Source organism: Podarcis muralis, chromosome 2 (genome assembly GCF_964188315.1).
Source record: "Podarcis muralis chromosome 2, rPodMur119.hap1.1, whole genome shotgun sequence".
Lineage (NCBI taxonomy): Eukaryota > Metazoa > Chordata > Lepidosauria > Squamata > Lacertidae > Podarcis > Podarcis muralis.
Genome location: NC_135656.1, coordinates 124,702,391 through 124,720,712, shown reverse-complemented (window position 1 = coordinate 124,720,712; position 18,322 = coordinate 124,702,391). Strand labels below are relative to the sequence as shown.

The window sequence follows — 18,322 nt, the reverse complement described above, 5'->3', positions numbered from 1 at the left end:
GATCCACTATTGGTGAAGCTCTTTACACACTCCTTACATTTATATGGTTTCTCCCGTGTGAGTCCGTTGATGAATTCTAAGGTATCCATTCTGAGTGAAACTCTTTCCACATTCCATGCATTCAAATGGTTTCTCCCCTGTGTGACTCCATTGATGAATTCTAAGGTGTCCACTCTTACTGAAGCTCTTTCCACATTCCATGCATTTAAATGATTTCTCCCCTATGTGACTCCGTTGATGAATTCTAAGGTCTCCACTCCGACTGAAGCTCTTTCCACACTCCATGCATTTAAATGGTTTCTCCCCTGTGTGACTCCATTGATGAATTCTAAGTTTTCCACTCTGACTGAAGCTCTTTCCACATTCCATGCACTTAAATGGTTTCTCGCCTGTGTGACTCCGTTGATGAATTCTAAGGTGTCCACTCCTACTCAAGCTCTTTCCACACTCCATGCATTTAAATTGTTTCTCCCCTGTGTGACTCCGTTGATGAATTCTAAGGTGTCCACTCTCACTGAAGCTCTTCCCACACTCCATGCATTTAAATGGTTTCTCCCCAGTGTGACTCTGTTGATGAATTCTAAGGTGTCCACTCTGACTGAAGCTCTTTCCACACTCCATGCATTTCAAATGGTTTCTCCCCTGTGTGACTGCGTTGATGAATTCTAAGGTGTCCACTCTGACTGAAGCTCTTTCCACACTCCATGCATTCAAATGGTTTCTCCCCCGTGTGACTCCGTTGATGAATTCTAAGGTGTCCACTCTCACTGAAGCTCTTCCCACACTCCATGCATTTAAATGGTTTCTCCCCCGTGTCAGTCCGTTGATGAATTCTAAGGTATCCACTCTGAGTGAAACTCTTTCCACATTCCATGCATTCAAATGGTTTCTCCCCCGTGTGAGTCCGTTGATGAATTCTAAGGTATCCACTCTCAGTGAAGCTCTTTCCACACTCCATGCATTCAAATGGTTTTTCCCCCGTGTCACTCCGTTGATGAATTCTAAGGTGTCCACTCTGACTGAAGCTCTTTCCACACTCCATGCATTTAGATGGTTTCTCCCCCGTGTGAGTCCGTTGATTAATTCTAAGGTATCCACTCTGACTGAAGCTCTTTCCACACTCCATGCATTTAAATGGTTTCTCCCCTGTGTGACTCCGTTGATGAATTCTAAGGTGTCCACTCTCAGTGAAGCTCTTTCCACACTCCAAGCATTTAAATGGTTTCTCCCCTGTGTGAGTCCATTGATGTTTTCCAAGTGTTCCACTTTCAGTGAAACTCTTCCCACACTCCATACTTTCAAATTGTTTCTCCTCTCTCTTTTCACAATCCATGAATTTATATGGTTTCTTTGTTATTCCCATTGGACATGGCCCTCCAGAATTTTGACTGCCTTCTCCATTGTCTTCTTTCAACAGGGAGGAGCGGGGGGAAAGGAAACCTAGGAAGAGAACAAAGGAATATTACACACATCAATTAGCACCTGCTCTTATTTTGACATCTCGTACATTCTTTCCTGTCCTCCATATGAAATTTTTCGGAAAGACAGATGAAATAATGTTAAATAATAGTAATGCATCATCAGCCTTTCCTAACCTTTAATTAAGCATTAATGAAGCAGCATTATCTTAGAATACGGTTGAACTGTGGGCTTTACGTTTGATAAAAAATGGTTTATCACAGGAAAGGAAGCTGCTCTATGTTCCATGAACCTGGCCAATATTCATCAGGGTCCTAAGTTCATCATGAAGTTCTTCATCCGCTGCACTATAATCCTCCACCCCTTAGGCCACATTTTGTCCCCTTCGACCTCTAGATCTTTATTCATCACCTGCACATTTCCTTTGGCCTCAGGAGGTCCATACTGACCATTTTGGGAGACCCATATATAAGTCTAATGACAAGGCTTGGTGCTTGTGGTCGGTTGAAGGAGTGCTCAGTTGGAGAATGTTCTTGGGGTTGGACCTCCATCTCTCAGCCTTGCATTCTTGAATGGAGAGAATAGAGCTGCAGAAGGAAAGCAGCTGGAGCCTGACTGCTGGGAAGGCCAGATTGAGACACCCACCCCCATTATGATTTATAATAATTATATGCTGCCATGTCTCACACCCGCCTCCTGACACTGGCTTATCTTAGTGGAGATTCCCTGTCCAGGCCTCTCTCACTGTTCTTCCTCCCTTTTCCTGGGTGGCCAAGGGCTTCTGGATATTCTAGCTCTGCTCCAACTGGGATTTATTTATTAAATTGTTATACCTCTCTTCATTTGAAGATCACAAGATAAAAATATGTGTTACACTGAAAAAGGTGAGTATTAAAGGTGAATAACACTGATTGTGGGAAAGAAAATAAAGAAGATGAAACCAGTGGTGTGTCCTCCTGAATGTAACATAATAAGAATAAGAACAAGAATAATGAAGTGTAAAGAAGAAACCAATCTTCAAATCAGTTTCATATTCCCTGGCTGTATTTCTCTGCCATGATTGTGACTCAGAATCTTAGCCACACTTTATTCTAGATTATCAACTGGACATAGGAGCCAGACATCCCTGGGATTTCATCCAGACATTCCTTTAGTGTGGGCAGCAGCAGCGGACAAAGGAATGAAGCAACTTTGGGGTCAAACCATTTCCTTCAGAACATCTTCCCCAGCGGCCAGCAGGGTTGATAAACTGCTCAGTGGGGACACCTTGGATTTATAGTGTTAGGGTCTCCTCTTTAAGACTCCTTAAAGGGAGTGAAAGGCGGGATATCAAATCCAAACTAGACGAGCTGGAGGAGGGAGATAGCTGATAAGGGGAAAGGGGACTTAAAACTGTTTAAAGGATTCAATGAGGGATTTAAAATTGTTTTCATTGAATGTGAATGGTTTGAACAACAAAACCAAATGAAATAAAATTACACATATTTTCACAAGGAAACAACAACAAAAATGATTATTGGTAAATAAAGGACTAGGACAGGAATTCATATAAAACAAAGAAAAGAGGGGTGGTACTATGTATTAATTCCAAACTGGACTCTAAACAGATCTTTAGAGGTGAAGAATTATTGCAGTGAAAGTGATGGTGAAGGAGAAAAAAATATTATTGGTAGGAGCTGACACACCTAATGAGGAAAAAGAAAGATTTCTTCCAACTATTGGATGAAAGTATGTCTGAGGTTTATGATGGAAATATAATTATTATGGGCGATTTTAATGGAGTAGTATCACTGGACTAAGAACACTGCAGAAAGGTATCTCAAAAGAAGCCAAAATACCACATACGTTTTTTGTAATTAATTATGTAATTAGGAAGAATTTATAGAGAGTTTGGGAAATGTATAAGGATTTGTTGGAAAAGAAAACATCTTTGTGGCTTTCAGCCAACCATATGAATTATAACGAGGGATAAAATTACTTAGGGTGATGCTCCTGAAGAAACCATGAAGCATTTCTTTTAGGGATAACTGGGTCAAATGCTCCAAGACAGATGAACGACAGCAGCAAGAGCACTTTATGCACAAAAATGGCAAAATCAAGAGACAGCTACAATTGATCAAGAGAGCGGCAGTTAAAAGTGATGGAATATGGCAAATTGGCAAATTGAACTATGAAAATAAGAAATCAAGGCAGACTTTAAGGAGGAGTGGAAACCTTTTGTTGAATATTTAAAGAATTTTTGTAAACATGTACAAACACAGGTAGGAGCTGAATGAAAAGCAACAGTTGAAAACTTGCTGGAGAAGAGTGTGGAAAAGGTAAGGTATAAATATCTGAAAAATGCAGCAATTTAAAAATTCTATGGGGAAACCATGGAGAGGAAGTCAAGTATGAAATAAATGTGTATCTGGAAAGTATGTAGCAATTTGTAAATAAATTGCATATAAAATCATATACATATAAAGTAATAGAAGAACTTCCCACACTCCTTCCATTCAAATCATTTCTGCTTTTTCAGTTTGTTGGTAGATTGTTGGGTTTCAACTCTTAAAGCTTCTCCTCCTTGTGAGTCCATTGATGTTTTGTAAGAACATCAGGATTGAAGAGCTATCTACACTCCATATAAGTAAGTGGTTTTCGCTCTGTGAGTTCAATGGTGTTTGCTAAGGTGTACACTTCTATTGAAGCTCTTTCCACACTCCATGCATTTAAATGGTTTCTCCCCTGTGAGTGCGTTGATGAATTCTAAGGTTTCCACTAGTAGTGAAGCTCTTTCCACATTCCATGCACATAAATGGTTTCTCCCCTGTGTGACTCCGTTGATGAATTCTAAGGTCTCCACTCTGACTGAAGCTCTTTCCACACTCCATGCATTCAAATGGTTTCTCCCCTGTGTGACAACGTTGATGAATTCTAAGGTGTCCACTCTGACTGAAGCTCTTTCCACATTCCATGCATTTAAATGGTTTGTCTCCCGTGTGACTCCGTTGATGAATTCTAAGATTTCCACTCTGACTGAAGCTCTTTCCACACTCCATGCATTTAAATGGTTTCTCCCCCGTGTGAGTCCGTTGATGAATTCTAAGGTATCCATTCTGAGTGAAACTCTTTCCACATTCCATGCATTCAAATGGTTTCTCCCCTGTGTGAGTCCGTTGATGAATTCTAAGGTCTCCACTCTGACTGAAGCTCTTTCCACACTCCAAGCATTTAAATGATTTCTCCCCTGTGTGACTCCGTTGATGAATTATAAGTTTTCCACTCTCAGTGAAGCTCTTTCCACACTCCATGCATTTAAATGGTTTCTCCCCTGTGTGACTCCGTTGATGAATTCTAAGGTATCCATTCTGAGTGAAACTCTTTCCACATTCCATGCATTCAAATGGTTTCTCCCCTGTGTGACTCCGTTGATGAATTCTAAGGTGTCCACTCTGACTGAAGCTCTTTCCACACTCCATGCATTCAAATGGCTTCTCCCCTGTGTGACTGCGTTGATGAATTCTAAGTTTTCCACTCTCAGTGAAGCTCTTTCCACACTCCATGCATTCAAATGGTTTCTCCCCCGTGTGACTCCGTTGATGAATTCTAAGTTTTCCACTCTGACTGAAGCTCTTTCCACACTCCATGCATTCAAATGGTTTCTCCCCCGTGTGACTGCGTTGATGAATTCTAAGTTTTCCACTCTCAGTGAAGCTCTTTCCACACTCCATGCATTTAAATGGTTTCTCCCCCGTGTGAGTCCGTTGATGAATTCTAAGGTATCCACTCTGAGTGAAACTCTTTCCACATTCCATGCATTCAAATGGTTTCTCCACCGTGTGAGTCCGTTGATGAATTCTAAGGTCTCCACTCTGACTGAAGCTCTTTCCACACTCCAAGCATTTAAATGATTTCTCCCCTGTGTGACTCCGTTGATGAATTCTAAGTTTTCCACTTTCAGTGAAGCTCTTTCCACACTCCATGCATTGAAATGGTTTCTCCCCCGTGTGACTCCGTTGATGAATTCTAAGGTGTCCACTCTGACTGAAGCTCTTTCCACACTCCATGCATTCAAATGGTTTCTCCCCCGTGTGACTCCGTTGATGAATTCTAAGGTGTCCACTCTGACTGAAGCTCTTTCCACACTCCATGCATTCAAATGGTTTCTCCCCCGTGTGACTCCGTTGATGAATTCTAAGGTGTCCACTCTGACTGAAGCTCTTTCCACACTCCATGCATTTAAATGGTTTCTCCCCCGTGTGAGTCCGTTGATGAATTCTAAGGTATCCACTCTGAGTGAAACTCTTTCCACATTCCATGCATTCAAATGGTTTCTCCACCGTGTGAGTCCGTTGATGAATTCTAAGGTCTCCACTCTGAGTGAAACTCTTTCCACATTCCATGCATTCAAATGGTTTCTCCACCGTGTGAGTCCGTTGATGAATTCTAAGGTCTCCACTCTGACTGAAGCTCTTTCCACACTCCAAGCATTTAAATGATTTCTCCCCTGTGTGACTCCGTTGATGAGTTCTAAGTTTTCCACTCTCAGTGAAGCTCTTTCCACACTCCATGCATTGAAATGGTTTCTCCCCCGTGTGACTCCGTTGATGAATTCTAAGGTGTCCACTCTCAGTGAAGCTTTTTCCACACTCGATGCATTTAAATGGTTTCTCTCCTGTGTGAGTCCATTGATGTTTTCCAAGTGTTCCACTGTCAGTGAAACTCTTCCCACACTCCATACTTTCAAATTGTTTCTCCTCTCTCTTTTCACAATCCATGAATTTATATGGTTTCTTCGTTATTCCCATTGGACATGGCCCTCCAGAATTTTGACTGCCTTCTCCATTGTCTTCTTTCAACAGGGAGGAGCGGGGGGAAAGGAAACCTAGGTAGAGAACAAAGGAATATTACACACATCAATTAGCACCTGCTCTTATTTTGACATCTCGTACATTCTTTCCTGTCCTCCATATGAAATTTTTCGGAAAGACAGATGAAATAATGTTAAATAATGGTAATGCATCATCAGCCTTTCCTAACCTTTAATTAAGCATTAATGAAGCAGCAGTATTTTATAATACAGTTGAACTGTGGGGTTTACGTTTTATAAAAAGTGGTTTCTCACAGGAACGGGAGCTGCTCTATGTTCCATGAACCTGGCCAAGATTCATCAGGGTCCTAAATTCATCATGAAGTTCTTCATCCGCTGCACTATAATCCTCCACCCCTTGGGCCACATTTTGTCCCCTTCGACCTCTAGATCTTTATTCATCACCTGCACATTTCCTTTGGCCTCAGGAGGTCCATAGTGATCATTTTGGGAGACCCATATATGTCTAGTGACAAGGCTTGGTGCTTGTGGTCGGTTGAAGGAGTGTTCAGTTGGAGAATGTTCTTGGGGTTGGACCTCCATCTCTCACCCTTGCATTCTTGAATGGAGAGAGCTCAAGATGCAGAAGGAAAGCAGCTGGAGCCTGACTGCTGGGAAGGCCAGATTGAGACACCCACCCCCATTATGATTTATAATAATTATATGCTGCCATGTCTCGCACCTGCCTCCTGACACTGGCTTATCTTAGTGGAGATTCCCTGTCCAGGCCTCTCTCATTGTTCTTCCTCCTTTGCCCTGGGTGGACAAGGGCTTCTGGATATTTTAGCTCTGCTCCAACTGGGATTTATTTATTAAATTGTTATACCTCTCTTCATCTGAAGATCACAAGATAAAAATATGTGTGACACTGAAATAGGTGAGTATTAAAGGTGAATAACACTGGCCAGAGTGGTGCATGCTCTGGTTATCTCCCGCTTGGACTACTGCAATGCACTCTACGTGGGGCTACCTTTGAAGGTGACTCGGAAACTACAACTAATCCAGACTGCGGCATCTAGACTGGTGACTGGGGGCGGCCGCCGAGACCATGTAACACCGGTCTTGAAAGACCTACATTGGCTCCCAGTACGTTTCCGAGCACAATTCAAAGTGTTGGTGCTGACCTTTAAAGCCCTAAACGGCCTCGGTCCAGTATACCTGAAGGAGCGTCTCCACCCCCATCGTTCTGCCCGGACACTGAGGTCCAGCGCCGAGGGCCTTCTGGTGGTTCCCTCATTGCGAGAAGCAAAGCTACAGGGAACCAGGCAGAGGGCCTTCTCGGTAGTGGCGCCCGCCCTGTGGAACGCCCTTCCAGCAGATGTCAAACCGATAAACAACTACCTGACATTCAGAAGACATCTTAAGGCAGCCCTGTTCAGGGAAGTTTTTAACGTGTGATATTTTACTGTATTTTTGGTTTCCATGGAAGCCACCCAGAGTGGCTGGGGAGGCCCAGCCAGATGGGCGGGGTATAAATAATAAATTATAATTATAATTATTATTATGATTGTTGGAAAGAAAAGAAGAAGGAAACCCGTGGTGTGTCCTCCTGAATGTAATATAATAATAATAATAATAATAATAATAATAATAATAATAATAATAATAATAATAATAATAAAGTGTAAAGAAGAAACCAATCTTCAAATCAGTTTCATATTCCCTGGCTGTATTTCTCAGCCATGATTGTGACTCAGAATCTTAGCCACACTTTATTCTAGAATATCAACTGGATCTCTTTGTAATAGGAGCCAGACATCCCTGGGATTTCATCCAGACATTCCTTTAGTGTGGGCAGCAGCAGCGGAGGAAGGAAGGAATTAACATTGGGGGCAAACCACTTCCTTCAGAAGGTCTTCCCCAGCAGCCAGCAGGGTTGATAAACTGCTCAGTGTGGACACCTTGGCTTTATAGTGTTAGGGTCTGGATACCAATCATAATCCTTTGGAAATGTCTCAAGAACCCTTAAGATCCAGTTCCACCAACTCCCAAGTAACACTGAGCCCTAGAGGAACCTTCTGTGCTGAGTTGAGGCATCTCTTGTGGAGTTTGGAACTGACAGGGTTAAAACTCCGTGGTGTCCTGTATCTGGATCTGGGAGGAGCTGGGAGGAGCTCGATGCAGAGAAGTGTTCAGTTTCTGTTAATTGGTTCTCGTGGGAAACTTGCAGATTCTAGCTTCGCACAATTAACTCAGGCTGGTGTCAATTTACTCTTGGCAGAAAGCCCAGGTCTGCTTGACCTAGAAACTACTTACTCTGATTGGTTAACGACCAGCACTCAACTCTGTTATCAAGGGTTTGCTAGCTCAGTTTGAAGTGAGGTGTTGTTAGGAGTAGAAGTGCTGTGTATGGTTTTGAGAGAGAGAAAGAGAGGGTTTATTTTGCTTTGTTTTGTATGCAGAAACTCTGCTGGTTTTATTTTTTCCTTTTAATAAATCCTGTAAATAGTTATTCTGAGTCTAGCTGACTAGTCATTACCGCCGCAACTAGCTTCCTCGCTGTGCAGGAAAACTCTCCTACGTTTGGGCTAAAGCCAATAGGGCTATGCCTGACACTTCAAAGTTCCATGAGGTTATGGGCATTGTGCTGCCAGCCTGAGTTGCGGTGGTGTCAGCATCAACGGCGTTGGTTCCAGTAGTTCCAGAAGTTGTTGTTCCTGCTGGTGCAGCAGATGGACTCTGGCTGGTTCCTGACTGTGGTGAGCTGGTGACGCAGCGGACACAAGGACAACAGCTGCAGCGTGTGAGTGCTGGGTGCTGTGGTTCCTGTTTTCTCTCTCGGTGGTCGTGAGTAGCTGGTTCCGGGTTCCAGGGACATCGCTCTCAAGATGGCCTCACAACCAGTTCAGATGGCTTTTGAGCGTCTGAATGACTCCAATTACTTGCTGTGGTCGGAACGCATGCAGGCAGTGCTGCAGAGGGATCGTCTCTGGCAAGTGGTGAGTAAGTTTCCTGCGAAGCCTGATGATGAAGACCTCGATAAAGACCAAAGAGCAAGGGCCACAATTGTCTTGGGGCTGGAAGATTCCCAGTTGCCGTATGTGAGGGGAATCAAGACAGCTAGAGGTGTGTGGCAAGCACTTAAAGAACTCCATGTGCGTGAGACAGCGGTTTCCAAGCTGTTCATTCGCAAGGCATTGTACAAGGCAATGTTACAGCCTGGGGTTACAATGCAGGAACACCTACACAGTTTACAGTTAAAGTTTGCTGCGCTACAGGAAAGAGACTGTGCGTTAGACCAGCAGGAGAAGGTGGCTATTATTTTGAGTTCTCTCCCGGAAAGCTGGGATAATTTAGTTTTGTCTCTAGAAGGCATGCAGGAGCATGATTTATCAGTCAGTTACGTTACTGGGCGTTTGATTGAAGAATGGCAGAAGAGGCAAGAAAGGTCATTGGCTGCAGAGGCTTCTACAGGCGGGCGGTTTGGAAGGAGTTCTCATGCCGAGCCAGAGGTGAAGCAAAAGCAGCGTACCGGTGAGGAGTCAGCGTTTGCTGTTAGGCGTTGTTTCCGATGTGGGTCTTCAGCGCATCTAAAACGACAATGTCCGGAGTTGGTCAAGTCTCAGTTGCCGGTGCAAGAGCAGAGACGAGATCAGCAGCAGCAGCAGCGTAAAAAGAAATTCTTCAAACGAAAACAGTCGGCTCAGCTGGTGACCGGCGAGGTCAAGATTGCTGATGAGAAACAAGCGGTCTGGGTGGTCGATTCAGGAGCATCTCGCCACATCGTGAATTCAGATGAATTGTTTGTTTCCAAGAACTCAGCACAGCGTAGCCAGGTGGCTCTAGCAGACGGAAGTACTTCCGAAGTGATTTCGGGGGGTGCAGTTTTTGTTCCTTGTCTTCGTGAATGCCTGCAAAATGTACTTTGTGTGCCGTCATTAAGGAGCAATCTGATGTCTGTAGATTGTTTGCTAAAAGCTGGGTTTAAAGTGTATTTTGAAGGAGACAGTTGCATTATTAAGAAGGCTGGTGAGATTTTAGGCACTGCTAAGTCAGAGGGAGGCTTGTTTTGGCTTAAAGCAGGATCTCAAGTTGCAGCAGTAGTCAGTAAATCTCAGCCTGCAGTGAATAACAAAGCTATACATGACAACTGTGTGCACTTATTGCATAGGAAAATGGGGCATGCTTGCTGGAAAAGTGTACTAAAAATGTCTGAATTGGCTGATGGGGGTAATTTAAAGAGTTGTAACAAGTACCTTGATTGTAATGTTTGTAAAAAGGTTAAAACCCACAGAGTCTCTTACCCCAGAAGCGACAGAGTTAGTGAGGCACCGCTACAGCTGGTTCACATGGACGTAATTGGTCCATTTGCTGTAAGCAGGGGTGGATCGCGCTTTTCACTAACAATTGTGGATGACGCCACACGTTATTCTTGGGTTTTTCCCATGAAAAATAAGGGTGACGTGTTCACTAAGTTTAAAGGCTGGGTGGCATCTGTGGAAAGATTTCTGTCCATTAAACTTAAAAGGATTCAGACGGACAGAGGTGGTGAATTTATGTCAAATGCCTTTAAAGATTGGTTACAAAAGCGTGGCATTGGGCATAGAAAAACGAACGTTTTTTCCCCAGAGGAGAATGGCGTTGCAGAGCGGAAAAACAGATCTTTACAAGATATGATGTTTGCCATGCTTGACGATGCTGATTTGCCCATGTCTTATTGGGGGGAGAGCATGCTCACCGCGTGTTATCTCCAAAACAGGCTCTTTCATCAAACAATAGGTACAACCCCGTACTTTAAATTGTTTCAGAAAAAACCCAAAATTGACCATTTGCATGTGTTTGGATCAAAAGCCTGGGTATTAATTCCGAAACAAATGAGAAAGAAGGGAGATCCTAAGACCAAACAGTTAGTGTTTGTGGGTTACCAGGAGCTGGGAAAAGGTTTCCGTTTTGCTGAAGGGACAAATGGCATTGTGATCTCCAGGAATGCCAGTTTTTGTGAACATAGTGGCTGGGAGAGACTACATGCCAATACTGAGGTTTGGTTTGAACCTTCCCAGGAGCTTCATGACTCTGAAGGTAGACACAGAGAATCAGAGTCTGAGGGGGAGGAAAGTTCAGATAAGAGCTCTCAAGAAAGTGGAGTTAGCCAAAGACCAGTTGCTAAGCAACAAAAGAGAGGTCGTAGTTCTGAGGAGGAAAGTGGGTCAGAAGAAAAATTTTCTCCCAGAAGATCTAAAAGACAAAACAAAGGAGTGCCTCCGGTGCGTTTTTCTCCAGATACTGCAAATGTGTTTAGTGTGATTGCAGAACCCAAGAGTTTTCAGGAGGTGTTAAAGTTACCAAAAGAGGAGGCAGAGCGCTGGAAACAGGCAATGGAGGAAGAGATGTCCTCTCTGAATGAGCACAAGGTTTTTACACCAGTAGCAGCGCCTGAGGGGGCAAAGATTGTAGGCTGCAGGTGGGTGTACAAACTTAAACCTCTGGTGACAGGAGAGTACAAATGCAAAGCTCGTTTAGTGGCTCAAGGATACTCTCAGAGGCCTGGAAAAGATTATGACGAGACTTTTTCCCCTACTGCTAAGGGGGACAGTGTAAGGCTGATTTTAACGCTTGGAGCAAAGAGAAAACTCCTGTTAAACCATTTTGATATCCAGACTGCATATTTACATGCATCAATATCAGAAGATCTGTATCTAGCCGAACCGCCTGGTTATGAGACAGGTTCCAATAGAGTGTTAAAATTAAACAAAGCTCTATATGGTCTCAAACAGGCTGCAAGATCTTGGAACAAATGTTTCCATGAGGCCTTAGTGTCATTTGGTTTCAAGCAGAGTACAGCTGACAATTGTGTTTATGTACGTGGTACAGGCAGTGATCAAGAGTTTTGTCTGATTTATGTAGATGATGTTTTGTATGCTTGCAAAACAGATAAACAAACTAAAAGGTTTGCCAAACAATTGTCCAGTAAGTTCAAAGTGAAAGACTTAGGCCCGGTTAGGACATATCTAGGGTTGGAAGTGTGCTGGGCCCAAGATGGCAGCTGTCTAATTAGTCAGCAGAACAAAGTTAAACAACTACTGACTACATACAGGATGCAGGATTGCAAAGGGGGAATTGGTGCCTATGGATCCAGGTTTCATAAAAACACTTCATATAGATGAGAGTCCTGAATTTGAACATCCTGATGTATATCACTCTGTAATTGGAAGTTTATTGTATATAGCACAGTGGTCCAGACCTGATATTAGCTATGCAGTAGGCATACTAAGTAGATTGGTCTCAAAACCCACACTAAATGCCTGGAAAGGGGTAAAACAAGTTCTGAGATATCTCAAACAGACAATTGGCTATATGTTACAATTAAATTCTTCAGAGGATGAAATGTTGAGTTGCTTCTGTGATAGTGACTGGGGAAATTTGCCGGATAGAAAATCTGTCACAGGACTAGTCGTAATGGTCGGTGGAGCTTTAATCAGCTGGCGGTCACGCAAGCAAGACGTTGTAAGTGTGTCATCAACGGAATCAGAGTACGCCGCATTGAGTGAATTGTGCAACGAGGTGATTTATTTCAAGCATTTGTTAGCAGATTTAAATGTAAATTGTGGAGAACCAGTACAAGTTTACATTGATAATCAAGCTTGTATAACCTTAAGTAAAACAGAGGGTTTCAAATCGCGTTCCAAACATATCTCTGTAAAATACCAAAATGTACGTTGCTGTGTACAAGACAATGTAATCACCTGTACTTATGTATCAAGTGAAGGAAATGTAGCAGATGTGTTAACTAAACCATTGGCAAAGATAAAGAACAAGCGAATGTGCAAGGGTTTAGGTTTGCTGGAAAAATGATCTCCTACATAGGTGTATTTGGTGTTAATTGTTCAGCAGAATCTGTGAGGGGGTGTTCAGTTTCTGTTAATTGGTTCTCGTGGGAAACTTGCAGATTCTAGCTTCGCACAATTAACTCAGGCTGGTGTCAATTTACTCTTGGCAGAAAGCCCAGGTCTGCTTGACCTAGAAACTACTTACTCTGATTGGTTAACGACCAGCACTCAACTCTGTTATCAAGGGTTTGCTAGCTCAGTTTGAAGTGAGGTGTTGTTAGGAGTAGAAGTGCTGTGTATGGTTTTGAGAGAGAGAAAGAGAGGGTTTATTTTGCTTTGTTTTGTATGCAGAAACTCTGCTGGTTTTATTTTTTCCTTTTAATAAATCCTGTAAATAGTTATTCTGAGTCTAGCTGACTAGTCATTACCGCCGCAACTAGCTTCCTCGCTGTGCAGGAAAACTCTGCTACGTTTGGGCTAAAGCCAATAGGGCTATGCCTGACACTTCAAAGTTCCATGAAGAAGTGCGTCACAGGATGTTGTTCTGACGCTCTTCAGATCTGTCTCTGCAACGGACAGAGAAGCAGCTCAGCTTAGAAGCTGCTCTGAGTGTGCTTTTGGAAAGCACAGAGAAATGGCCGAAGTTTCCGATGGTGTCTGATGGATTTATTACTCTGTAAATAAAGCTACTAGAGATAAGAACGGACTGTCTTTGGACCTGATTTATCCCTTTATCTCACACGGAAGCAGGACCGCTGCTACTCTGCATTTCTTTGGCCAGGTCAGCAGAGCCTACGCCGAGGAAGCGCTGCCTGGACCCAAAGATTTATTTCCGCAAATCTCTGGTCCTCCAGATGTGGTTGGACTCAAAGTACCACCTGCCCAAGCAAGGATGGCCCATGGCCAGGGAGGATGGGAGTCTTATCTGGGGGGACACACTTTCCCCTTTTCCCCCCCTCCTCTGAAAATGCGGAATGGGGGAGGTGGGGCACATTGACGCAAGGGGGACATTGACACACCAATAATATTTCAATATCAAGAGATGATATTCGTGTCGCGACATCACCCAAATGTGCCTATGCATGTGTGAGTAGAAGAGTTGCGACTGCGCTGGCCACCAGTTAGCCCTTGGCGTTTGAAGAGAGTAGGTGTGTTTTTAGCACGACCATCTAAAAATTATGTGAATTATGTTTCCGGAGGAAAAGGAGAAGAAGAACGGAGAGACGGACGAGGAACAAGAAGAAGAGGAACAAGAAGAGGATAGATTATAAAGAATAATAAATCTTAATTTTTTTTTAATTAATTAGGAAGTAAAATGGCATTGAAACTTTGGAATTGGAATGTGAATGGAATGAATGAGAAGAAAAAACGAAATAATATTGAACAATTCTTAAGGAAAAATTTGGATATCATCTGTCTTCAAGAAACTCATGTGGCAAGAAAACACAGAAAAATTTTAATCAACAACAGATTAGGAAATGAAGTTATATCTTCAGACAAAGAGAAAAAGAGAGGGGTCGTACTATATGTCAAGAAAAATATTGAAGCTCAACAAATTTTCAAAGATGAAGAAGGAAGAATTATTGCGATACAGATCAAATGGCAGGGCGAAAAATTAATAATTGTTGGGATCTATGCACCTAATGGAAATAAGACTGAGTTTTATAAAAATCTGGAGGAAAGACTCTTTGAATATATGGACCAAAAAGTGATATTAATGGGTGACATGAACGGAGTTGTTTCAATGGAAATGGACAGACTAAGAGATAAAGAAGTGAGTAAAGAAGGGAAACTACCAAAGACTTTTTTTTCCATGATAAAAAGTTGTAATTTAATTGATATTTGGAGATTAAGACACCCACTGGAAAAACAGTTTACATTTTACTCAGAACCAAATCAGTCAATGTCAAGAATAGACCAAATTTGGGTCTTGAATGAGCTAACACCAAGAATTCGACAAATAAAAATCCAGCCAAGAGTAATTTCTGATCACAGCCCAATAAAATTGGAAATCAAAAGCTACGAAGAAAGATCATTCAGGTGGAGATTAAATGACTACTTGCTGGACGACCAAAAAATTATACAAGATGCTAGGAAAAAACTAACAGAATTTTTTATGGACAATATGAACAAAGGCACAAGGATGAGCACAGTATGGGATGCAAGTAAGGCAGTAATGAGAGGGTTCTTCATCCAACAAAATGCGATTAAAAATAAGAACAGAGAGAAAGGAAAGAAGGAAATTCTAAAACAAATAATGGACAATGAACAAAAATTAATTAAGAAACCGAATAATCTGAAAATAAAACAAGATATCAAAGTCCTGCAAGCGCAGTTTGCAATGATAATAAATAAAGAGGTGGAATGGAACATCAAAAGATTAAGGCAAAATTTTTTTGAATTTGCTAACAAATCAGGCAAATGGCTTGCATGGCAAATTAAGAAAAGGAAAGAACAAAATACAATCAACAAAATCATCGTGGATGGAGAAGAAATTGAAAATCCAAAAAGTATAAGGAAAGGATTCCTGGATTTTTACAATCATCTGTATAATAACAGAGAAAGGAATAATATGAAGAAAATAGAGAGATATTTGAAAGAAAAAAAGGTGCAAAAGATCCCGACAGAAAAAAAAGACAGACTGAATGCTCCAATAGAGAACGACGAAATAATAGAGATCATAAAAGAATTGCAAAAAGGAAAGGCACCAGGACCAGATGGCTTTACATCTAGCTATTATAAAGAACTGAGGCACACCCTGACGGTACCAATGAAATAAGTTATGAATAATATTTTGAAACAGCAAGATATTCCGGAAACGTGGAAAGAAGCTTTTATTACATTGACCCCCAAGCAAGATTCTGATTTAACACAAGTGAAGAATTACAGGCCGATCTCATTGTTGAACACAGATTACAAGATCTTTTCTGGAATATTAGCAAAAAGATTAAAAAAGATAATACAAGAATTTATTCATGAAGATCAAGCAGGTTTTCTTCCAGGCAGACAGATGAAGGACAATGTGAGAAATATAATAAACATTTTGGAATATCTGACTGCAAGTAATGAGAAACAAGCTTTAATAATGTTTGTAGATGCGGAGAAGGCATTTGACAACATTTCATGGGAATTCATGTTAAAAAATTTCGATATGATGGATGTGGGGAATGACTTTTATAACGGCATAAGAGCAATTTATTCAGAGCAAACTGCAAAACTGATTGTAAATAACGTTCTGACAGAAGAAGTTAAAATAAGGAAAGGTACTAGACAGGGATGTCCTCTTTCGCCATTGCTATTTATAATGGTTCTGGAAGTCCTTTTGAGTTCAATTAGAAGAAATGAACTAATGAAAGCGGTGACAGTAGGTCGAAACGAATATAAAGTTAAAGCCTTTGCCGATGACCTGGTTATAATGATAGAAGACCCTGGAAACAGTTTAAATGAAGTTTTAAAGGAGATCGAACAATTTGGTAAGGTGGCCGGATTTATATTAAATAAGAAAAAAACCAAAGTAATGGCGAAGAATATGGATCAGACTTTAGTAGAAGACATCCAGAGAACAACAGAAATAGAGGTGGCAAAGAAGGTTAAATATCTGGGAATTTGGCTAACCCCCCAAAATATCGACATATTTCAAAACAACTATATACCGGTGTGGAATGGAATTAAGAAAGATTTGGAAGTCTGGGGCAGAATGAAATTCTCTTTTTCAGGCAGAATCTCAACGATTAAAATGTGCGTGCTTCCAAAGATGTTATTTTTGTTTCAGATGATTCCTATAATTAAGGGGACAAAGATCTTCATGGAGTGGCAAAGAATGATTTCAAGATATATCTGGCAGGGCAAGAGGCCAAGAATAAAATGTAAGTTATTAACAGATGCTAAAGAAAGAGATGGTTTTGCCCTGCCAGACTTAAAACTATACTATGAAGCGTCTTGTCTCTGTTGGTTAAGGGATTGGATAAAATTAAAAAATAATAAATTATTAGACTTGGAAGGTTTCGATAACAGATTTGGATGGCACGCCTATTTATGGTTGGAGAAGAAGAAAAGCCACAAAGGTTTTGAGAACCATATTTTTAGGAGCTCCTTATTAGTAATTTGGGAAAGGTATAAAAATGTACTGGAACCTAAAGTCCCACACTGGTTGTCTCCATTAGCGGTAATGAGTGTAAAGAAAATTAATATGAGAGGAGAGTGGATCACTTATGGAGACTTGGTAACTAAAGTGGGTGGGAAATGGACAATGAAGCCATATGAACAGGTAAAAGACTATGTGTTTGATTGGTTACACTACCTTCAGGTAAACGAAATGTTTAAAAAGGAATTAAAAGAGAGGGGATATTCAGAAAAAGAATCAAAATTTCAAACAGAGATAATAAATAATGATATTAAGATAATGTCAAAAATGTACAAAATTTTACTGGAATGGCAGACAAAGGACGAGGAGGTTAAATCGGTTATGATACATTGGGCCAGGGACTTCGGTTATAATATACAATTGACAGACTGGGAAAAAGTATGGAATGTAAATATGAAATTTACTGCATGTGTGGCGATAAAAGAAAATATCATGAAAATGGTATATAGATGGTACATTACACCGGTTAAGTTAGCAAAAATGTATAAGACATGTAATAAGTGTTGGAAATGTAAAGAAAAAGAAGGAACATTTTATCATATGTGGTGGGAATGTAAGAAGGTTAAGGGCTTCTGGGAGATGATATATAACGAATTGAAAAAGATGTTTAAATATACTTTTGTAAAAAAGCCAGAAGCCTTTTTGTTAGGAATAACAGGAAAAGAGATTACCAGAAGGGATTATAAACTTTTTCAATATGCAGTAACAGCGGCAAGAACCTTAATGGCCCAAAAATGGAAACAAGAGGATCTACTGACACTGGAAGAGTGGAGAATGAAACTTGTGGATTACGCAGAACTGGACAAAATGACTGGGAAAATCAGATACCAAAAAGACCACAAATTCATCGAGGACTGGGGAAAGTTGTCGGATTATCTGGAAAATAGATGTGATGTACAGACGTTAGTCAGTTTTAAAGAGGCTTTGTGACTGTTAAAGATGTATTGTAAAAGAAAAACAGAAGGGTTAAGATATTACTAACTGGCAATACAAGACGCGAGAAATGCGTACTGAATTAGAAATATGGATGATTGGTGGAGGAGCTGGTGGAAGTTCAAAAATTGTAAAATATGAGTATAAGATTGTGTTGAATAATTGGTGAAAGAAAATTTAATAAAAATTATATATATAAAAAAAATTATG

The 18,322-nt window shown here is 41.1% G+C and overlaps 2 protein-coding genes and 1 pseudogene across 3 annotated transcripts in view; 1 reads left to right on the top strand and 2 right to left on the bottom strand.

The window, feature by feature from the left end:
• LOC144326657 (uncharacterized) overlaps nucleotides 1-18,322 on the top strand; it is a 279,931-nt gene that overhangs the window by 57,591 nt on the left and 204,018 nt on the right. The window lies entirely within an intron of this gene.
• LOC144326654 (uncharacterized) lies at nucleotides 40-3,528 on the bottom strand (annotated as a pseudogene). Its single transcript, XR_013391642.1, has 2 exons — nucleotides 3,398-3,528; nucleotides 40-1,440 (listed from the first exon to the last, which is right to left on the bottom strand). The product of XR_013391642.1 is annotated as an uncharacterized LOC144326654 (transcript).
• The window catches only part of LOC114589681 (uncharacterized), a 35,328-nt gene continuing 20,478 nt past the window's right edge, over nucleotides 3,473-18,322 (bottom strand). The window contains exon 2 of the mRNA XM_077923145.1: nucleotides 3,473-6,283. Within this exon, the coding sequence (XP_077779271.1) occupies nucleotides 4,128-6,283 (2,156 nt within the window). The 3' untranslated portion in view covers nucleotides 3,473-4,127. The remainder of the gene's footprint in view (nucleotides 6,284-18,322) is intronic.